The sequence below is a fragment of the Schistocerca cancellata genome, chromosome 11, assembly GCF_023864275.1.
Source record: "Schistocerca cancellata isolate TAMUIC-IGC-003103 chromosome 11, iqSchCanc2.1, whole genome shotgun sequence".
NCBI classification, from domain to species: Eukaryota; Metazoa; Arthropoda; class Insecta; order Orthoptera; family Acrididae; genus Schistocerca; species Schistocerca cancellata.
In genome coordinates, this window is record NC_064636.1 from 53570104 (window position 1) to 53594316 (window position 24213).

Sequence of the window (24213 nt, forward strand, 5' to 3'; positions counted from 1 at the left end):
TTGTACCACTGTACAAAAATTTGCAACTGCCTGATTTTTTTTCTCACTATCCAAATTTTTTGGGTCTTGTTGGTTGGGTTAATATGGCTGGAAATGCATTCTTAGGGAGGTACACCCACTTAAAAGTGGAGATAAAAGATCTTTGACAGTGATCCTCAAATCGGCACAAAGCAGGTGCCAGTGCGTGGTAGTCCAGACAACTGGGTGGAACAGTCCCTGAGACAACTGCCACTATCTATATCATAATGCGTACTGGCCACAGTACGTCCAGACTCATCTCCACAGTGACTCTTTGGTCATGGGTTCATCATCCGGGCAGCCACTGTGCTGGGATATGTCGACCGTCCCGCTCGCAGATGAGGCTGTCTTTACGAGGGGTGGTACCGTTCACCTCCAAGACATCTACTTTCGCACTACGGAGAATCCCCACACTATAGTTCACTGCAAGCATCGGCACCAGTTTGTTCTCTGTGTGTGGGCAAGGAAATTTGCCAATTGCCTCGTGGGACTGGTAACTCTTCAACAGTGTCTCTCAGGTGAGGCACATCTGTCCTCCCTATAGGCGTCCCTACCTCCACAGCTGCAAGATGAGCCTTTGGCATTACATACTCCAGTGTGGAGCTGAAACACTAGTACAGGCAAAACTTTCCTATCTGCCTGCTCTGTTCTCATATGTGCTTTTGATAATTGAAACGTACTGTCACAGAGCCTTTATCTTCACCTTTAAGTGGATGTACTACCTCTGAATTTTCTTATTCTTCTGTTTAAAGTCATTCAGTCTTCTGCCAGACCTGCCACAAATCCCTAACTTGTGCCAACCTTTTCATCTCGCATCAGCAATTCCAATGTACGTCCTCAATTATTTGCTGGATGTATTCCATTCTGCTTTCCTCCAGTCTTTACGCTCTACAGATACCTCTAGTACCATGGAAGTTATTCCCTGACGTGTTAACAGATGCCCTATTGTCCTTTACCTTCTTCTTGTCAGTATTTTCCATATATTCCTTTCATTATCATTCCACCTAATTTTCAACATTCTGTAGCATCACATCTAATATGTTTCGGTTCTGTTCTGGTTTTCCCATGCCCCATGCCCCATGTCTCACTGTTATACAATGCTGTTTTCCAAACATACTTTCACAGAAATTTCCTCCTCCACATTAAGACATAATTTTGATACTAGTAAATTTCTCGTGTCCAGGAAACCCCTTTTTGCTAGCGCTAGGCTGCTTTTTATGTCATCCTTGCTCTGTCATGGGATAATTTGCTGCTGAGGTAGCATAATTACGTAAATTCATCTACTTCGTGATCGTCTGTCCTAATGTTAAGTTTCTCACTGTTCTCAATTCTGCTACTTCTCATTACTTTCGTCTTCCTTCAGTTTATTCTCAATCCATATTCTGTTCTCATTGGACTGTTCATTCCATTCAGCAGAACCTGTAATTTTTCTTCACTTTCACTGGGGATAGCAATGTCATCAGTGAATAATCATCACTGATACCCTTGCATCTACACACATCAAAAGTTTTGCATCACCCTGGTTCCGAGAGTTCTGGAACTGGCATAGAAAATTGGAATAGAGATAAACATAAACATCGGTTCCACCCTTATTGCTTATGAAAACCACAAATTTAATGTTGTACCACCATACAGCGAGACCTTCATAGGTGGTGGTCCCGAATGATGTACACATCGGTACTTCTTATACCCAGTAGCATGTCCTCTTGTATTGATGCATGCCTGTATTCGTCGTGGCGTACTATCCACAAGTTCATCAAGGCACTATTCGTCCCACTCCTCAGTGGCAATTTGGCATAGATACTTCAGTGGTTGGTGGGTCACGCCGTCAATGAACAACCCTTCTCAATCTATCCCATACATGTTTGATTGGGTTAATGTCTGGAGAACATGCTGGCCACACTAGTCAAGCAATGTCATTATCCTTAAGGAAGTCATTCACAAGATGTGTACGATAGGGGCGTGAATTGTCGTCCATGAAGACGAATGCCTCCCCAATATGCTGCTGATATGGTTGCATTATCGGTCGGAGGATAACATTCACATATCATACAGCCATTACAGCGCCTTCCGTGACCACTAGCGGCGTACGTCGGCCCCACATAATGCCACCTCAAAACAGCAGGGAACCTCCACATCGCTTCACTTGCTGGACAGTGTGTCTAAGACGTTCAGCCTGACCAGGTTGCCTCTAAACACGTCTCCGACGATAGTTGGTTGAAAGCATGTGCGACACTCATCTATGTCAAGAGAACATGATGCCAATACTGAGCGATCCATTCAGCATGTTGTGTAGTCCATCTGAGCCGCACTTCATGTGTTGTGGTTGCAAAGATTGACCTCGCTGTGGACATCAGGAGTGAAGTTTCGCATCATGCAGCCTATTGCGCACAGTTTGATTTGTAACACGACGTCCTGTGGCTGCACGAAAAGCATTATTCAACATGGTGGCATTGCTGTCAGAGTTCCTCCGAGCCATAATCCATAGGTAGTGTGAACCATCAATTAGGGCGGTTCACAAACAACAACACAAGTACACATGTTATTCCAAAACGTTATTGTGCAAGGGGTATGACGTTAACCCAATAATAAGATTTTAAACTACACACACACACACACACACACACACACACACACACACACACACACACACACACACACAGGTTTCTGGCAGAATTGAAGCTGTGAGGGCGGGTCGCGAGTCGTGCTTGGGTAGTTCAGTTGGTAGAGCACTTTGTCCTAAATAATATATCTCTTTTTTCCAACAAACAGCTCAGTTCATACATACAATACCAGGAACAAAAATGATCTGCACAAGGACTTATAAGCACTTACTTCAGTTCAAAAAGGGGTCCATCACTCAGGAACACTCATCTTCAATAATTTGCTTCCACACATAAAAAATTTGTTACAAATAAAGATCAATTTAAAAGGAGCCTGAAAGACTTACTAGTGGCCAACTCCTTCTACTCCATTGACAAATTTTTTAATAGAAACAAATGATGTATATATTCATACTATTAGTATTGTTACTTCAGCCAAAAAAAGACATGTTCCTCATCCACAAGGATCTCCTCAGCACGGATCTATGGAACAAAAAACTAATCTAATCCAATCTCTAATCTGCCCGCGAAAGGCAAAGGTCCCACGTTTGAGTCTCGGTCCAGCACACAGTTTTAATCTGCCAGGAAGTTTCATATCAGCGTACACTCTGCTGCAGAGTGAAAATCTCATTCTGTAGTCCAAGGTGGCTCATGTTTATCACCCCAGGTTATGCAGAGCTCCATTTTGAGAAATTTTAAAGTGACATTTGCACTAGATAAATTTGTCAGACAGACGTATGGTTCCATCAACAGTTGATGCTGTGAATAGAGAATAGTCTAAATTTCGTGAATATTCTGGGAAATAAAGGTAAAAAAAAGCTGAAACAATTCAATCCTATGGAAGACAAACTTAATCACTTTCTGATGAATTTACTGCAAAGTGCGAACCATAACTTCAAGTTTGTGCAGAAGTTTTTACGCATGTTTTATGGAAATGCCGCAGTTGAAAGAGGCTTTTCTGTTAACAATAAAGTTTCAGTGAAAACTTGCAAGAAGATACAGCTCTTGCAGAAAGAAGTGCTTACAATGCAATAAAATTATTAGGTGATTTACTTAACAGTGAGAAACAACTGATGTTGACATCACAAAATCATTAATACTAGCTGTGAAGAATGCTTAATCAAAAATACTAGAATCCTTAAAAAAAAAAAACTTATGGAAATGAAGGGGCCAATCATAAAAGAAACAGTTGAAGAAATAAGAGCTTAAAAGTAAAAAAGAATGATCATAGAAAAGGTAAAAGAAGTACCTGAAGTTATAGACGTTGAAATTTCAAGTTCAGCTAAGCATTGGAGATAAATTTTGTACATTCAAAATTTTAATATTGTCTTAGGAAAATTGTAAATTTTTGCCACATTTACGATGTTAACACAGTTTGTATTTTAATTGATGTGATATGATACCTGAAAATAGCCATACCCTATCCTATGCGAAAGTTTGTTTTTATAGCATTTGATGAATGGTATACTGCAAATCGTACATCGTTACATTATTCATTCTGGCATACAGTTTGTGATATAAGAATTATTACAGCCATCTTTAATTTGTCTTTCAGGTTCATAAGTGTTTTTGTCATTGTACCACACACATTTTTGAGAAGTCATGAACATAACTTGAGGTAGTAAAAGAATCATGAAAAGGCCATGAATTTGACCCTCTGAAAATCTGTAGACACCCTGCTGACGTCCCTCAGCTGGAAAAGCAACAGTGTTTCCAACACTATTTGTAACACAACAGCACGCAGTTGGTGACTATTTTGACTGTACAGCTGTGTAAATATCATCATATTTGAGTTCGAAGTGTCACCAGAGCACAGTACCAATTAAATTATTTTGTACCACACATTTTTTTGTAATGCACTGCTTTCTTCACAATTCTAGAACGTGAGCTTCCGGTATACGGACACGGGGCCTTGGATCTACAAGAACTTGGAGTTTGGAATCGACCTGGATACGAGGCTGGCCCTGGTGGGCCCCAATGGAGCCGGCAAGAGTACGCTGCTGAAGCTGCTGTATGGGGATGTGAGTAGCTGGTGATAGAGAGAGAGAGAGAGAGAGAGAGAGAGAGAGAGAGAGAGAGAGAGAGAGAGAGAGTGAGAGAGAGAGAGGGGGGGGGGGTGTTGTAGTTGGTTTAAGGGCTGTGCTGGAAAGCTCTTTCAGATATGTTGATCATTTTCCACTGTATGTAAGAAACTGATTGATGTAACATGCGGACTAAACTACTAATCTCAGGAACAAAAACATTAATGTACTTTGTGTGATGTAGGCAGCTGCTAGGGAAAAAGCTGTTTTAAGTTTAATCCCTAAGGGGGTGATAGGGAGAATCAGTTTTTTCCAAATCTGCATCCGGGCAAAACACTTGGGCCTAGACCTACAGAATTTAGAGGAACACATTTTGTAACAAACGTGCTTGCTTACAAGGGAACCTCCGCATCGCACCCCCCTCAGATTTAGTTATAAGTTGACACAGTGGATAGGCCTTGAAAAACTGAACACAGATCAATCGAGAAAACAGGAAGAAGTTGTGTGGAACTATGAAAAAAATAAGCAAAATATACAAACTGAGTAGATAGGGAACATCAAGGGTAGTGTAAGCTCAGGAGCACCGTGGTCCCGTGATTAGCGTGAGCAGCTGCGGAACGAAAGGTCCTTGATTCAAGTCTTCCCTCAGTGAAAAGTTTACTTTTTTTATTTTCGCAAAGTTATGATCTGTCTGTTCGTTCATTGATGCCTCTGTTCACTGTAATAAGTTTAGTGTCTGTGTTTTGCGACTGCACCGCAAAACCGTGCGATTAGTAGACGAAAGGTTGTGCCTCTCCAATGAGAACCGAAAACATTTGATCGCAAGGTCATAGGTCAACCGACTCCTCCACAGGAAAACAAGTCTGATATATTCTATACGACACTGGTGACGGCATGTGCGTCACATGACAGGAATATGTTGTCAACCCACCTAACTTGTACACTTGGCGATGGGTAAAAAGATTCTTCTACCTTGCCCGATTTAGGTTTTCTTGTGGATGTGATAATCACTCCCAAAAAAGTGATGAAAACATAAGAGTTTGTCACACAAACTGCAACAAATGAATGGAACAGTTTCACAGTCGCACAGTTTTCCTTGTACTCTGTCAAAACATGTGTTTTTAACGTTTTCAAATTTTTGTGTGTGTAGACCGTCAAATCCTGCATATGTCCAAACAAATCTGAACATGTCCTGGAATTTTGGAGAGTGAAGTTGATTATGTGTGAGTGCGTGAACTTTGATAAATGTCTGAAAGTAAAAAAATTAAACTCGAGGGACGACTTGAAACAAGGACACCTCGTTTCGCAGCTGCTCATGCTAACCACGGGACCACGGTGCTCCTGAGCTCACACTATCCTTGATGTGTCCTATCTTGCACATGGACTACCCAGTTTGTATATTTTGCTTATTTTTTCATAGTTCAATACAACTTCTTCCTGTATTCTCGATTTATCTGTGTTCAGTTTTTCAAGGCCTATCCACTGTGCCAACTTATAAATAAGTCTGAAGGGGGTGTGATGGGGAGGTTCCCTTGTTAGGAAGGAGTTTCAAAATTTTAATGAACAACACATTGTGTATCTTTCCCAAATGTAAAATACACTGGTGAACAAAACTTAAGAATGAAAGTAACTTCCTCTGTGAATTAACACGGCTCAATGAAACATGGACTGTACATAGAAAGAACTGCTACAGTATAGTACAGAAGGTAACAGAAAGGAATATGAAGGGAGACGAGCAGAAATGACACTTTAATTCAGAGAATAATGTCATTGAAGTCACCACGATTTATGATGTTCCCCTGTGCATAATAAAATGTGGGGCATGGTTCTTAGTGGTATGTGTGATCATCGTGGTGGACAATGCATGCTCTGCAACATGCTCCCACGCTGGCCACAAAGTTAGTAAGAAGTTCACGTGTTAGGGTGTTTCATTCCTCGACCAGCGCTGTTGACAACTGGTGTATGGTCGTTGGTGGAAGTGAAGGTATTGCAATCTGTCCCCCCAACATCTCTCACATGTGCTTCATGGGATTGAAATTGGAGGGAATTGGCAGGCCAGTTCATTCACCGAAAATCCTCTCGTTCAGAGAGCTGCTCCACCTGCACAGTCCCCCCCATAAAAATGAAGTAGGGTCCGGAGCCAGCCGGTGTGGCCGTGCGGTTAAAGGCGCTTCAGTCTGGAACCGCGTGACCGCTACGGTCGCAGGTTCGATTCCTGCCTCGGGCATGGATGTGTGTGATGTCCTTAGGTTAGTTAGGTTTAATTAGTTCTAAGTTCTAGGCGACTGATGACCTTAGCAGTTAAGTCTCATAGTGCTCAGAGCCATTTGAACCATTTTTGAAGTAGGGTCCGGATGTACCCCCAAAAAGAGATTTGTAGGGAAAGAGTACAGGGTCACAGTATTGTTATCTGGTGAATGAACCATACAATGTTCAAAGTTTTGGAGATCATGTATGCCAATGTCCCTCCACACCATAACACAAACAACACCAAAACAGTCATGTTTGACGGTGTTCTCAGGTGTGTTGTGCGGAACCACCATGCTCCGTATGAGGGTACGTAATGCTCCCAGGAACACAGTCGAACACAATCGTTTTGGAGGTCTTGGTGTTAGGTTGCTGGGAGGCATAATGTGTGGGTGTACTGACGTCCAAATCTCCGAAGATGGTACTCCCACTGGTCTATGTTAGTGTGAAACAATACTCCTTCCCCATGTGCATCTTTTCTGGGACACTTCAGTCCCGAGTATATTTTTGGGGGTGACAGTGTGTGAACGCGTGGAACGGTGCAGGTTGGAGAGAGTTCCCGGAATGAGAGGATATTCAGCCAATAGCCTGGTGTGCCTGTTCCCCAAACTGAAATCCTATTGCGCACATGTGAGGTGTGTTACAGAGATGTATTGCAGCATATCCACATGTACCAGTGACCATCTAGCAGTTGTTAATTGTGCTCGTGAAGGAATGGAACTCCTTACCGGCCTTCTGCTCAGAATGGGAGTACGTTGCAGAGCGTGCAGTGCCCATCATGGTGATCACACAGCGTATTAAGAATAGTGACCCACCTTTTGTTATGTTCATGGAACCATCATAAACTGCAGTCAGTGCAATTATTGGTTTCAAATTAGTATCGTTTCAGTTTTTCTTGTTGTGTGCTTCTTTAAATACCCTTCTGTAGTGTAGCAATTCTTTGTTGGTATGGTTAAAGTTTCACCTAGCTTTGTTACTTGACAGTAACATATCATGCTAAAGTTACTTGCATCCTTAAGTTTTACACACGTGGCCAGCCGGAGTGCCCGAGTGATTCTAGCTGCTAGTCTGGAACTGTGCGACCGCTACCATCACAGGTTCGAATCCTGCCTTGGGCATGGATGTGTGTGATGTCCTTAGGTTAGTTAGGTTTAAGTAGTTCTAAGTTCTAGGGGACTGATGACCACAGTAGTTAAGTCCCATAGTGCTCAGAGCCATTTGAACAATTTTTTTACACACATGTTTAGACCTAGCAACATGAAATTTCAAGACAATGTAGCGTATTACCTAAAATAGGTGCACTGTAGTGTTAATCTAGTTCGAGAAATGCTGATGTTCAGATTGAGAGTGCTGTTATTCTTAACTTGTGGGCTGCTGCATCTGTAAACACTGTTCAAACAAGCCGCGTAGTTTGTATTAGTGTGGACTTCACCCCTGCTGTAATCTGTAAACTTTGATATATTTTCAACTTTCTACTAAATATTAGAAAGCAGTTCTTCTGAAACACCATTATATTGGTCCTTCTGTTACAGAAAGGTAACACTTCGTGTACTATTTGTCGTCTTACATTCATTGTGGCATTACATTAGTTTTGTTTTACATTAGCAATGAATATGACGGCTAACTAAGCACAGTCTGTGTTCCGTTACATCAGCTCCATTGTCATGGCATGCCCTTCTATTCAATGGAACATTTGGTGCAGCACAGGATAACTGCTGAGCTGGCAGGTCCCATGAACTGCAGTAAAGCTGCTGCTATTGTTCCACCTCGAAGACATCTGGCATTCATCTGTACCAGTTTGTATGCACAAACAGTAATAGTACTTCCAAATATGGCTACAGTGTTTTTCATGGCAGAGTCATTGCATAAAAATTTTTAGATTCACTTGCTGTGTCAAATTTTGATAAAATTTCAAGGTTTAGATGATATCCACCACAATCATATTCGTCAGGGACTAAAACTGACTGTCGTGAGCTGGCAAGGTTCCCTCTCTTATACCTCCAGAACGGCTTCTGATTCGCTGGATTACATTATCATTGTAATGGCACGTATAGAGGTGGTGTACTCTTCATCCGTAGAATTTGCTTGCATTCTCTATCTAGCATTGCTTGCAACGCCATCCATCGCGTGAGGTGGTGAACTGTGAGAAGCATTCCCCTATTTTTTTTTTCCTGTCAAGTACATGCTTCTATGCATTGCTAAGTGCAGAGCCAGTGTCTCTAATGAAGTTGTTTTTACAGTCTGATTCCAACAGCTTCTCCGATCTGAACCCCAATAGTTCAGGTGAAGTCACAGTTGGCCTTGACATCGTCTCCCTGTTTACAAAAGTACCAGTGGAAGACACATGAAAACAGGTGGCTATTCATTTCTCCCCAGGAATTTTGAAATTATTTAGCCACAATTTTATGACCATGCAGTTATTGTATGGTGGAAATCGTTATGAAATGACTGATGGAGCGACCATGAGTTTGTCATTGTCACCAGCCATACCTAACTTACTCACCGAAGATTTTGAAGAATGGCTGTTGAACAGCCACCTTGCTTCTTTTGAATATATATTTGATATATAATTGATATTTTGATATACAGTTTTAATCTGGCTGCATGACAGTGAGGCACTGCAGCCCTTTGTTGACCATTTGAATGGTATATATCCCAACATAAGATTAACAGTGATGATGGGGAAGGATGGGAGTTATCTTTCTCAGATGTCTTGGTCGAACAGAAATCAGATGGATGACTGTGCCATTCTGTGTAAAGAAAACGGACACGTAGAGATACGTATCTCAACGGGCATAGCTTTCACCAGCCAGCTCAGAAGAGGGCTATGCTGTACACATTAGTACACAGACAGCCGGCCGGTGTGGCCGTGCGGTTCTAAGCGCTTCAGTTTGGAACCGCGTGACCGCTACGGTCGCAGGTTCGAATCCTGCCTTGGGCATGGATGTGTGTGCTGTCCTTAGGTTAGTTAGGTTTAAGTAGTTCTAAGTTCTAGGGGGCTGATGACCTCAGAAGTTAAGTCCCATAGTGCTCAGAGCCATTTCAACCATTTGAAGTACACAGAGACAGAAATATTTTGACGTGGACCACCTCGGTTCTGAGATAAAGCATCTGAAGATGGTATTCAGAAGAAACAGGTATTTTGTCCATGAGATTAGATCAACACTGTTGAGAAAAATGCATGACTCCATTCAAACAAGCAGATGACCAGCACACAGTGCAGCTTCCATTCTGTAGTATAACAACTAGCAAGATAGGAAGAGTCCTAAACAGGCAAGGGATCGAATCAGTCTTCTGGCTACTCAAAAAAAGTAAAGAAATGTTGCGAACTGTTGAAGATAATCTCAACCTGAAAGTGCCGGGAATTTATAACATTCCTTGTGAGTGTGGCAAGAGTTATGTGGATCAGTTTATACGGACAGTTGCCAGTTGTCGTCTTGAACATCACCACCTTAAATACAAGCATTGGGATAAATCAGCAGTGGCAGAGCACAGAGTCCTAACAGCACAAGCTGTTGGGACTCTGCGATCAGAGAAGCTGTTGAAATCAGTCTTTGTGAAAACAACTTCATTAGAGACACTGGCTCTGCACTTCACAGTGAATGGGAGTGTGCACTCGAGAGACACAGGCTATACACTTGGCAATGTATGGAAGCATGCACTTCACAGGGAAACAGAGGAATACTTCTGCAGTTGGTCGCCTCATATCATGGGTGTCACTACAAGCTGCACTAGATGGAGAGCGGAAACAAAACCTATGGATGTAGAGCGGGACCTCCGCTCGCACCATCGTGACGATGATGTAATCCAGCCAATTGGATGCCATTCTGAGGGTATAAAAGAGGGAACCTTGCCGGCTCGTAAGTCAGTTTTAGGCACTGATGAAGGTGACGATGGATATCTTCGAAAGCTTGGAATTTTTATCTGAATATGATGTGGCAAGTGAACTGAGAAATTTTTATGCATATTTCCAAATAGTTAGCAATTTTAAACTTTTGTAGTGCATAAAAAAAATGTTTTTAGCTGTTGTGACCATTGTTTGTCAGTTAGGTAGACATTGGAAAACATTACTTTATCAAAGTAATATGTTGCACCAAGGCACACTAAGTGTTCCGCTCAGTTCCTCCCTAAGGAGGTAAATTGCCTGTACAGTGTGCAGTGCAGGTTGCACTGGCCCTTGGATGTAAATAAAGTACATATCAACAAACACAAGTAGAACCAGAACAGAAGTTGCCCCTAAAATGATGAAGATCCTCCTTCGCAAACAATGTTGTTAAAGTGTCTCAACATGCAGAGGTACGCTTTCATATTGTAACTGGAGACTGATCTTTCCTTCTTCTACTTTTCAGCATTACCTCCTCCACAGTGTGCCTCCGTACTTCAGTCTCCCCTGCTTTCCTCTTCCATCTTCACATCTTCATTTTGGCAGGGTCATCGGACATGTCATCCATCGTCCTTGCTCTTGATCTGCACTTCCTGTCTCCCTTTCATTATTGCATTGCACGTCCTGCAATCTCTTATCCTCTTCATACATCCGGAACGGCACATTCAAAAATTTGATCACATCGACATAACTGTATATGTCCGCCTCAGTTGCGAAATGTTAGTGATCTTTACCCAGGTTTCAGCTAGAGTAATCTAGCCTTCTTCAGAAACTCAAAATAAACAAATACATGCGAGAATAAGGCACGGTCAAACATAAAAAGCTAAAGTACTGTCGGCAGCTAACCAGCCGCTTTCCACGAAGTGGGCTGGGGCTGTTCCTCAGCTAAGTAACACAATTTGCCATAGTTAAGCTGGTTGTCTTACACTCTGGCCCCCCCCCCCCCCCCCAATCCCTTTTGCGAGCTCGTAGATTTTTCTTTTGACAGCCCTTTGCTTGTTTGTACCTGGTTCTGTCATTCCCTACAGCTTCAAGTCTACAAAGCAGCCAGTGTATAAGAAAACTGTACACTAATAACTTCATTCTTTGTGTAGTTAAGAGTATTACTAACTTTCCATAAGTTTGGACATTTGGCTATATTTCCTATCGTATGTTCTGTTGTCATATTGCGGTGGTAGTATTAATCAGAGATGCGTGTCGCAGCTGATCCCGACGGAGGGTATGATCCGCAAGAACTCTCACCTGCGCATCGCACGCTACCACCAGCACTTGCACGAGCTGCTGGACCTGGACCTGTCTCCACTCGAGTACATGATGCGTTCCTTCCCAGAGGTAAAGGAGAAGGAAGAGATGCGGAAGATCATTGGCCGCTACGGCCTCACCGGCCGCCAGCAGGTAGGTGCTAATGTGGCACTGTGCTGTGGTAATGAGCTAGAGTGTCTGTTCTCTCAGACAACTTCAGATCTTGTTCTAATTGCTTTAAATTCCAGAACTGCTACACCATTTTCATTGAATAACTTAACATACCTTTGTTTAAAAAAATGGTATATTCTCTCCATTACCACATACATGATCTGCATTATAGTAGTAGTAGTAGTAGTAGTAGTAGTAGTAGTAGTAGTAATCTGTCAGTTTTTCTTCTCTTACAACATGTGTGTCACATTGGGGAGCTGCGTGGTCAGGGGCACCTTGCCATGGTTCACATGGCTGCCCCCGTTGGAGATTAGTCCTCCCTTGGGCATGGGTGTGTATGTTGTCCTTAGTGTAAGTTAGTTTAACAAGGGGAGCCCACGACGTTTGGAACGCGGATTTACTGCAAACGTCGTACACTCGTAGTACTCCATGAGGACAACAAAATGTGTAAGCAGTAGCGCGTACTTCTCAGGCGTTATTGAGAAAATCGCAAGATAATTTCGGTCGTCAAGTGTATATCTGTGAGTGGCCACTTTTACTGTGAAGCGGCTGTAGCTGAGTGGTTCCGCCACGGTAGCTCAGCGTGGTCGATCAGTGTGTTATCTACCCTTTCTAATAAAAAAATGAGCGGACGGATCAACGAACGAACTGAACGCGTGTTATCCGATGTCCGCCCTGAACAAATTCAACAAACGATATAGAACATTTTTTTTTTTTTTTTTTTTTTTTTTTTTTTTTTTTTTTTAAGAAAGTGCATGGCGTCCAAGCTCCTGGATAGAGTTCTGTTCATCAGGGTGTGTTGTTTTTTTTTTTCCAACAGTTTCTTTACTGTTTAATTACAATTGATATAATGGGGAAGATACGTGTAATCGGATGAACGTTTATTAAATTTACAATGTTATTTGGCAGTCTACTAATTTTTATTATCACAAATAATGTAATATTCATAACTTTCGACTAGTAAATGACCAAATGCATAATGTAATACTGAAAATGTATGCTTGTCCATGATTTGAGAAATCCCTTATACCTGGAAGGAGCCCAAGTTTTGACCGGCACAGATGGCTTTCGAAAGATTTACAATTAATCATCGCTTTAGACATTACGTGTACAAGTTGCAGGATGGTATTTTTCGTAAAAACATGGAAAACATAAAGTTAAACGGCACCAGCTGCATTGAATAAATGCTATGTTTCCACATACGCAAGGTCTTTTGACGTTTTCCGTGGAAAAACAAACCTCGTTAACATTTTCAAAAACGATAATTTGGAAGCAAACTATGCGTAATGCAGTATTTCCTTAAAAATCGACGCTGATGATTGGTTATGCAGTATCGAGTGTATTGTAATAGCGTCTTCCGAGAAGCAATTTCTCGTTCTCTTTCGATTAAATATGAACAGTTTTGAAGAAAGGACAAGCATACATTTTCAGTATCACTTGAGGCGTTTGGTCGTTTACTAGTCGATAGTTATGAATATTATATTATTTGTGATAATAAATATTAGTAGACTGCCAAATAACATTGTAAATTTAATAAAAGTATTTTAGAAAACATTTTGTTCTATTTTGTTCATTAAATTATTTCAGGGTGTATGACCGATGACACCCGTTCAGTTTGTTCGTTGATCCGTTCGCTCAGTTTTTTAATTAGAAAGTGTTGCTAACGTTCTGATTGAACACGCTGAGCTACAGTGCCGGCACCACTCGGCTACAGCCGCTTCATGGTAAAAGTGGCCACTCACAGATATATATTTGACGACCGAAATTATCATGTGATCTTCTCAGTAATGCTTGAGAAATACGCGCTACTGCTTACTCATTTTGTTGTTCTCATGGAGTACTAAGAGTGTACGAAGTTTACAGTAAATCCGCGTTCCAAACGTTGTGGCCTCCCCTTGTAAGTTACATTAAGTAGTGTATAAGCCTAGGGACTGATAACCTCAGCAGTTTGGTCCCGTAGGAATGTACCACAGCAGCAGCAGCAGCAGCAACAACAACAACAACAACAACAAGTCTGTTATTAGCTACCACCACCACAACAGCAGCAACATGTCTGTTGTTAGCACACACATCAAAAAAATGTGTTGCATCACCTCAGTTTCAAGCTCTCCTGACCACTGATAATACTTGCATCAGTAAAAGTCTCTTAGATTGTTCATAGATGTCACTCAACCCACACAAAGATGTAAACAACTGTGCATGTGTAGTGCCTGTGTGATGGAGTGGGTAAGACAGCTGATCAGTTCCAGTCATAATGCCAGGAACACCAGGAAGGCAGTGCATTACTTGCAGTTCCACCGTGCTTGTGAGGTGAACTCTGAAGTTTGATCGTATCTGCATTAAGTTTCCTGGGAGGGCTCTCATCAAGGGAAGTTTCCAGATGTCTCAGAGCAAACCAAAGCAATGTAGTTCGGACATGGAGGTGGCACAGAAATACAGGAGCTGTCGATGACTTCCCTGGCTCAGGCCACCTAATGGCCACTACTGCAGCTGATGGCCACTACTTACGGGTTTCAGTTCAGAGAAACCCTGAGAAGAATGCCACGATGCTGAATAATGATTTTTGTGCAGCCTCAGGATGTCTTGTTTTAATTCACTGTACAAAATAGGCTGCACGATCTGCAACTTCACTTCAGACGTCCATGGTGAGGTCCATCTTTGGATACTAGACACTGTGCAACAATCATAGATGAGACTCGCATATGCCTTCAGACAATTGTCAGACGTTTTTGGAGGCAGTGTGGCGAGTCTGAATGTCCTAGAGACACTGTCCAGAAAGTATGGATGGAAGTCTCCTGATGTATTGTGGTGGTACCATGGGGGGCCAGTGTACACCACAGGTGGCCATTGAAGGCAATCAAATGGTCATACAGTACAGGGATGACATCCTCTGATGTATAATGCAACTGTATCGGCAGCATTTCGGAGGGGATTCATCGTGCAACAATTCTCGTGCTCATGGTGCACATCTTTTGTGTGTTTTCCTTTATAATAACGAAATTGCTAGATTGGAATGGCCATCATGTTGTCCAGACATGAATGCTATCAAACATGCCTGTTGTACAAGATGACCCACCAACCATTCTGAGATATCTACACTGCCTAGATGATCCAGTGTACAGTATGCCACCACAAATACAGGCACGCATCAGTACAAGGGGATATGTTACTGGGTATTAGAGGTATATGCTGCAGTCTTGAACACACCTTCAGAAAGTCGACTGTTATTGTAGAACTTGCAATTTTTTTGTTTTCATGAGCAATAAAGAGCTGAAATGTTGTTTTTTGTATATATCTATTCTTTTTTTGTGTAAAGGGTCAGGAACTCCTAGAACTGTAGTGATACAACACTTATTTTGATGTGTGTGTAATGGCTGTGTGGAAGTCTGTGCATCTTCGGACAAGGATAGCGATCCATCGAATGATTGCCACATCTGAGTAGGTAATCCCTTTCACAACACCACTGCGATTGCCGTCTCTTGCCGAAGACAGGTGTTGTCTCTCGACGTAGCTTGCCATATGCAAACTGAGAGTAAAACTGTTGCACAGTATCTGCACATTTATGCTTGACAAGCAGTGTCATATTTCTCTTTTCCTCACTATATAAATAATTTTGCATTGTGAGTGTCAGTAATAAGATGGAGGGATATGAATCCCTCCTCTTCAGTTGTCTGTATGACTACTCTTTGTGTAAAATTTTTGCTGTGTGTTGTTTCCATTAACAGATATCCGAAGATTCGGACTGTAATTTTGTAGGTAAGGAAGCAAAACCTGCAAGTTAGCACACTTCTTTAAATTCCAAGTTTTGTAAATTACTTAGTTTTTTAAAGCTCTTCCTTACATCGTCGTCATGCAGATTGGACGTGCTGGGCTAAAAACTCTAGTTATGGTACGTGCTGCTGTTCAGTTGGCAGTTCATTATTGTTGGTTGTAGCCAGTCATTTGGTAGTACGTGGTACCCAGTGACAAGATTCGTTCAAGTAATGCTATCACAGTGGAGTGCAGCTATTTTCAAACTGTCTCTACTGTGCATGCACAGCTTTGTGATAATTTTGACCATCAGAACACTTGGGTTTACTCGAATGCTTATTTCGCATGTTTCGTTGTCTGACAACCTGCTGTGCTAGTGGACACCTCTACTCTTTTCATATTGCTCAACTGGCTTAAATAATGAACCAGCACTCCAGGTATGTATTCCGCCCCCCCCCCCCCCCCCCCCCATGCTTATTTTTATTTCGAGAATGTCATTGTCAAGTAAAAATATTTATGTAAGTATTGTGTGTGCTGTGCCTCTCTTTTATTGTATTGTATTGTCTTGTCTTTTTGAGGTTACATAATGCAGAAACCGCATGTGCACACATTCACACACACTGTGAAATTTCACAAACATTATGAATGGTGGTTTGCATGTGTCTTGTTTTCTGCATAGTAGAGAAGGCACAGTGCCTTATAACCGCAAAAAGATGGCTGCAGTGAAAGAGGGGCAACACAACACACACATACTAAGGCGATGAGAAATTCTCAAAATCATCATGTAAAGGATGAAAAAATAAGTAAGAGGTGCAGTGTTTCATTACCATATTTAAAGAATGAATGGCAGTCGCAGGCTTTCCAAAAACATCGAATTATGATGAATGAAGTTGACTAGGAAGGTTTCTGCTTCCCACTTTTGGTCGGCACTTCGTGGAGAATCAGTGATACAAAATGTCAACTGAAACAATCACTTATTGGCAACATTATTTAATTGGATAGATAAAAAAAATCTATTCACCAAACGGCGGCAGAAAACACACATAAGACAGTTGTAATTCCTTCTCCAGGAATAATGGTTGAAGGGGAAGGAAGAAGGGTGAAGGAAAACGACTGGAGAGGTTTAGGGAAAGGGGTACAGTTCAGAAAAGTCGTCCAGAACCCCGGGTGAGGGAAGACGTACTGTCGGGTAAGTCTACCCTGACCTGGGGTTCGAGGTGAATTTTCTGAACTGTATCCTTTCCCGAAATCTCTCCAGTCCTTTCCCTTCACCCTTATTCCTTCCCCTTCAACCATTATGCCTAGAGAAGGAGCCACTGGCTCCAAAAGCTTATATAAGTTAAACCTTTTTTGTGCTGCCACTTGGTGAGTAGATTTTTGTTTGTCCACTCACATTATGTTGTCAGTAATTGAACATGTTAACTGAAGACATTCTCAGTTATTCCTGACGTTTTCCTCATCCACATTCTGTTTTCTTTTACATATTTTGATTATATGCGTATGATGAAAAAATATGAGCAGCATGTCTCATTGGTTTTGGTAACTCAAATTTTGTTGCCGATTGACAATACATTGTAGACACCAGAGACTGAAAATACTGCTTCAGTTGTAAATTTCTTTTATTATCATGACTGGTTTCAGGCTCTCATAAGCTCATCCTCAGGTGTCGCAACTATGCTGTGGGCCCCCGACCGCCGCAGTGGACGTGTAATAGGTGCAGTGTGCTACCTATGAGCCCAGAACTCCCTGCTCTGCGCGCATCGGTAGCACACCGCACCTAGTAACACGTCCACTGTGGCAGTCAGGGACCACAGCATAGTTGCGACACCTGAGGATGGGCTTATGAGAGCCCGAAACTGGTTGTGATGATAAAAGAAATTTACGACTGAAGAGTTATTTTCAACCACTGGTATAATGCTCAGTTGTGGATATTATTTAAACAGGATTGTTTACATTGTAGACAATTAGTACCATTGTTAATAAACATAGTTATTAAGTGCTCAAACATTAAAAATATGAGGAATTATCTAATTTGAAGAAAAATTATCATGGGTTTAGTTGTTAGGGAATGGCTGCAATGTGCCCACTGGTGAAGAATCTGGTATGCATATGCAGCTTAATTTCACTAATATACACTCCTGGAAATGGAAAAAAGAACACATTGACACCAGTGTGTCAGACCCACCATACTTGCTCCGGACACTGCGAGAGGGCTGTACAAGCAATGATCACACGCACGGCACAGCGAACACATCGGGAACCGCGGTGTTGGCTATCGAATGGCGCTAGCTGCGCAGCATTTGTGCACCGCCGCCGTCAGTGTCAGCCAGTTTGCCGTGGCATACGGAGCTCCATCGCAGTCTTTAATACTGGCAGCATGCTGCGACAGCGTGGACGTGAACCGTATGTGCAGTTGACGGACTTTGAGCGAGGGCGTATAGTGGGCATGCGGGAGGCTGGGTGGACGTACTGCCGAATTGCTCAACACGTGGGGCGTGAGGTCTCCACAGTACATCGATGTTGTCGCCAGTGGTCGGCGGAAGGTGCACGTGCCCGTCGACCTGGGACCGGACCGCAGCGACGCACGGATGCACGCCAAGACCGTAGGATCCTACGCAGTGCCGTAGGGGACCGCACCACCACTTCCCAGCAAATTAGGGACACTGTTGCTCCTGGGGTATCGGCGAGGACCATTCGCAACAGTCTCCATGAAGCTGGGCTACGGTCCCGCACACCGTTAGGCCGTCTTCCGCTCACGCCCCAACATCGTGCAGCCCGCCTCCAGTGGTGTCGCGACAGGTGTGAATGGAGGGACGAATGGAGACGTGTCGTCTTCAGCGATGAGAGTCGCTTCTGCCTTGGTGCCAATGATGGTCGTATGCGTGTTTGGCGCCGTGCAGGTGAGCGCCACAATCAGGACTGCATACGACCGAGGCACACAGGGCCAACACCCGGCATCATGGTGTGGGGAGCTATCTCCTACACTGGCGGTACACCACTGGTGATCGTCGAGGGGACACTGAATAGTGCACGGTACATCCAAACCGTCATCAAACCCATCGTTCTACCATTCCTAGACCGGCAAGGGAACTTGCTGTTCCAACAGGACAGTGCAGGTCCGCATGTATCCCGTGCCACCCAACGTGCTCTAGAAGGTGTAAGTCAACTACCCTGGCCAGCAAGATCTCCGGATCTGTCCCCCATTGAGCATGTTTGGGACTGGATGAAGCGTCGTCTCATGCGGTCTGCACGTCCAGCACGAACGCTGGTCCAACTGAGGCGCCAGGTGGAAATGGCATGGCAAGCCGTTCCACAGGACTACATCCAGCATCTCTACGATCGTCTCCATGGGAGAATAGCAGCCTGCATTGCTGCGAAAGGTGGATATACACTGTACTAGTGCCGACATTGTGCATGCTCTGTTGCCTGTGTCTATGTGCCTGCGGTTCTGTCAGTGTGATCATGTGATGTATCTGACCCCAGGAATGTGTCAATAAAGTTTCCCCTTCCTGGGACAATGAATTCACGGTGTTCTTATTTCAATTTCCAGGAGTGTATGTCTAACAGCATAGCATGCTTATTTCTATTTATGCCACCTCCCCTTTGAAGAGAATCATTTTAATGTGCACGTGTCATTTATAGCAATGAGTGTGGTATGTGACACCCAATTATCTGCTCTTACAATGGGTTCCTTGTATGCAAGAGAAAACTTTATTCATTTTGAAAGTCACATTAAAGGATAGTGAGATCCTTTTGTTTTTGATACCCCAGGCTTTATATATGCATCACATAAATCGCTAAAGGTAATAAAATTACGCTAGGATGTATTAAATTTTCCACAAGTTCGAGATATACAGTTCCTTTAAAAGACTAGCAGGAACCTAGAACTTCTTATTTTCAACGAGAATGCTGTTACACTCGACACAAGAAGCTCTGCACATGCTCATGCTGACATCTTTGGAGCAGGTTTATTAAAGGCCTTGGAGCAGTCACAAGAATTTGCTCTGATCAGTCAAAACTTGTTGCATCCGTCCATTGGCCACAAATCTTAACAGCTTACACCCAGCCATAAACTACAGAAACTGGGAGAAAGCCTATGTCGATTGCGTTCAAGAGTCTGCCAGTTCAGTTCCTTCAGCACCTCTAACACTTTCCCATGGGTCAAACGAACCCATGACCATTCGAGCTGCCCTTCTCTGTATACATTCAATATCTCCAATTAGTCCTACTTGATGCGGGTCCCCCACAATGTGCAGCATTCTAGAACTGGTTGCGTGAGTGTTTTGTAAGCAATCTTTTTTGTAGACTGAGTGCACTTCCCAGTATTCTACCAATAAACTGAAGTCTACCACCCACTTTACCAGTGACTGAAACTCTGTGAGCTTCCATTTCATATCTCTACAGTGTTACATCCAGGTATTTGTATGAGATGGCTGATTGCAGCAGTGACTCATTGTTGCTATAGTGCGCGTCATATATCTTGGCGGCCGAGTTTAGGTTCGTTCTGCGCATCTGACGTCACAAAACACAGTCAGCCAATGAACAGAGAACGACGTTGCCAGATCTCGACTGCAGTGCAGAGCACGGACGAGTGTCTTCAGTTCTAGAAACGTTCAGTCATAAATAAAGTAATAGAACAAAAGCAATGTCTTGATAGCAGACTTTCTTTTATAGAATGTTTGGAAAAAGCATTCTATATACCAACTGCTTCATATTCTATTAATTAATTAAACCAAACAAGCAATAAGACTCCTAATTCAGGTGATAGCAAGGAAAGGTGTTTGTTTCAATCTCACGAACTGCTTTTTCGCAATAAAGAACAGCGGTAATTGTTTATTTCCTATTGTACTTCGACGAAACGTGAGTAATTCATAGTCATACCAACAGTGTTTATAAGTAGTTGCGTGACTGTTAGACTCCTTATGGAGGTACAATGTTCGATGAGCAGAGGTGGCGGAACGGTTAAAGTGTTGGGCTGCCAAGCGGAAGGTTATGAGTTCAAACCTTGTGCGGTGCTTAATATTTTCTTTATTTTAAAACAATATTGGAGTGCCTTACTTCACGAATTTTATTCGTTTGAATGAAATTTCCAGTGCTTTGCCTCTTCATCAACTTTTTCGCTGCTGCTGACATATGCTCCCCGCATTCCGCGCTGTGCGCGATTTTGTCATCACTGCACTTCTCGCCTGTGCAGACACATGGTGTTCCCACTGCTTTGACACACTTATCATTCGATTTCACAAAAACTATTAGGCCAAAAAATTTGATTTTTACACGTCTTCTTGACTGATACCTTCCCCCCATAAATGACTTAATTTTGTTTTGATGTGCAGCATTAAATGTAGTAAACCATTGCACGAAATTTTGAAGAGTTTGCAGAGGTAAAAGTCCATAGCGTATACTTTCCGTATGGTCGATTTTAGTTGCCACAATGTTGAGAATGAAATGTGGACAAGATACCTAAATTTCATATAATATTTACTGTATAACAATATCTCATTTAATTTAAGTACCACATAGGTGTCGTATGTAATATTGAGAAATGTTCCATCTTTCGCGACTGTAATAAAAGTTTTATTTACCCAGGGCGCGTTTGGCTTTATTTTAAAGCACTTCCATCGGTGAAAGCTATGGCACATACACAATGGTATTCATGTTCTGTTTCTTGTTTTTGTTCCACAGTCGCAGTTTTACCAATGGTATTGAAATATATCCCTCTTCTGCAACTGTAATAAGCGACTTATTTAGACCAGACGTGTTTCTCTCTTTTGAAGCATCATAAGAGGACTGTATTTTGTGTCCTCCATTGCCAAGTCACCTTTCGTAGTTTTGTGCTGCGGTAGCACAATATTCAACGTTTGTGTTGGCTCATCAGTGTTTTAGCAAATAAATGCTGTTTGTGTGTGCCACACACAAAATTATATTTGACATAGCTCTGAGCACTTCACTGACAGACGGAATATTCAAGTCCTAATGTTTTTGTAAGTCCACAGTTTTGTTTAATGTATTTTGTCTACTTCCTTTTGATTGATTGAAGTGCTTTAAAATAAAGCCAAACGTGCCCAGTGTAAGTAAAACTTTCGTTACAGTCGCGAAAGGTGGAATATTTCTCAATATTACATACGACACTTATGTGGTACTTAAATTAAATGAAATATATAGGTATCTTGTCCACATTTCATTCTCAACATTGTGGCAACTAAAATCGACCACCCGGAAAGTATACTCTATGGACTTAACCTCTGCAAACTCTTCAAAATTTCGTGCAATGGTTTACTGTATTTAATGCTGCATAATAACTGCGTTGAACATCGAAACAAAATTAAGTCATTTATGGGGGGAAGGTATCAGTCAAGAAGATAGGTAAAAATCTAATTTTTGAGCCAAATAGTTTTTGTGGAATCGAATGATAAAGAGTGTCAAAGCAGTCGGAACACAATGTGTCTGCACAGGCGAGCAGTGCAGTGACAAAATCGCCCACAGCGCGGAATGCAGGGAGCACGTCTTTGTAGCAGCGAAAGGGTTTATGCGGCCGTGGTGGCTTTACTTCATGAACTGCGCGCTCCCCCCTAACGTAAGCTTGCGAACTTTGCTATACTATGGCGCTGCTTCTCTTGGCGCGTGCGTCGTGCGCAACTGGCAACACAGCAATCTCCCGCGTCTAGGCGGGCATGCGCGAGCCGCCAAGATAAATGAATTGAACTATACAATCATAGGCCACTAAGTTTTTTTCGTTTTGTGAAGTGCACAAATTTACATTGCTGAAAATTTAAAGCAAGTTGTTAGTGTGTGCACCACTTAAAAATCTTACCAAGATCTGACTGAATATTAATACAGCTTTTTTCAGATAGTACCTCATTATAGGTAACTGCACCATCTGCAGAAAGTCTGGGGTTACTATTGTCTACAAGGTCATTAATATACAACACAAACAGCAATGGTCCCACCACACTTCCATGGGGCACATCCAAAGCTACTTCATCTGCCAATGACCCTCCATCTGAGACAACTTATTGTGTCCTCCCTACCAAACATCCCCAGTCTAGTCACAAATTTTACTTGATACCCCATATAATCATATTTTTGACAAGAAGTGTAGGTGTGGTACTGAGTCAGATGCTTTTAAGAAGTCGAGAAATACTGTGTCTACCTTACTGCTTCGATCTAAGGCATTCAGTATGTCGTGTGAGAAAAGTGCGAGTTGCATTTCACATGCTTGATGTTTTTCAGAATCCATGCTGACTGGGGTGCTGAAGAGTGCATTTTGTTAAAGATACCTCATTACGTTTGAGCTCTGAATATGTTATATTATTATACAACAAATCAGTGTTGGAGATATTTGATGGTAGTTTTGTGGATCACTTGTACTACCCTTCTTGTAGATGGGTGTGAGCTGTCCGTTTTTCCGAGAACTGGGCACTTTTTTGTTTGAGTAATCTATGATAGATTACAGTTAGAAGAGGGGGTAATTCAGTCGCATAGTCAGTATAAAATCTGACAGATTCCATCAGGCCCTGGAGCTTTGTTCAGTTTTAACGATTTCAGATGTTTCTCAGATTCATTGACACTAATACTTACAGTGAAACCTCGCTTATACACCTTTTCAAGGGACTTCAAAAAAATGGTGTAAAACGCGGGAAAATGTAAAATGTGGGAAATACAGTTTTCAGCTGTTAGTTACGCGTAGGAAACCCCGTTGCTCTTTATGTATGATGTATGTACGTAACAGGCATCAAAAGACCTGTCAGGGATTTTTTTATTATCTAATAAAGGTTTACTATCTATCTAATAAAATCCAATGATGTAACTGGAATTTATAGTTGTTTAGGAAGTGGAAATGTTTGACTTACTTTCAAACGTCATAATCGATGTTTTTGGAAAGCCTGCAGCTGTCATTCATTACTTAAATAATGCAATACTGCACTAGTTACGTGTTTTTTCATGCTTAGCACGACGCGTTTCGAGAAATTTTTCTCGTTGTCAAGTGCAAATATGAAAATAAGTATTTTGTTTGTTTGTGTGACATTACAAAAAATACACACATAAATACTGCACTTGACAACAAATTCTCGAAACACGTTTTGCTCAGCGTGAATACAATATGAAACCGGCACTGTGTTTACGCTAAAAACATTGAGCAACACAAAGTGAAAGACTGTCTCAACTAGCGCTCCACATAGCCATACGCCGAAACACGCTAAATATGGTTCAACAAAGATGTCAAGATGATCACAACAATCACGAAACTGCATTTGCGCAGTAGAGGCAGTATGGAAAT

The 24213-nt window shown here is 42.2% G+C and overlaps 1 protein-coding gene across 2 annotated transcripts in view; it reads left to right on the forward strand.

Moving 5' to 3' along the window:
* LOC126108472 (ATP-binding cassette sub-family F member 2) overlaps window positions 1-24213 on the forward strand; it is an 81799-nt gene that overhangs the window by 46653 nt on the left and 10933 nt on the right. For both annotated transcript variants that reach the window (XM_049913719.1, XM_049913718.1), the window contains exons 9-10: window positions 4502-4642; window positions 11976-12167. In XM_049913719.1, the coding sequence (XP_049769676.1) occupies window positions 4502-4642; window positions 11976-12167 (333 nt within the window). The remainder of the gene's footprint in view (window positions 1-4501; window positions 4643-11975; window positions 12168-24213) is intronic.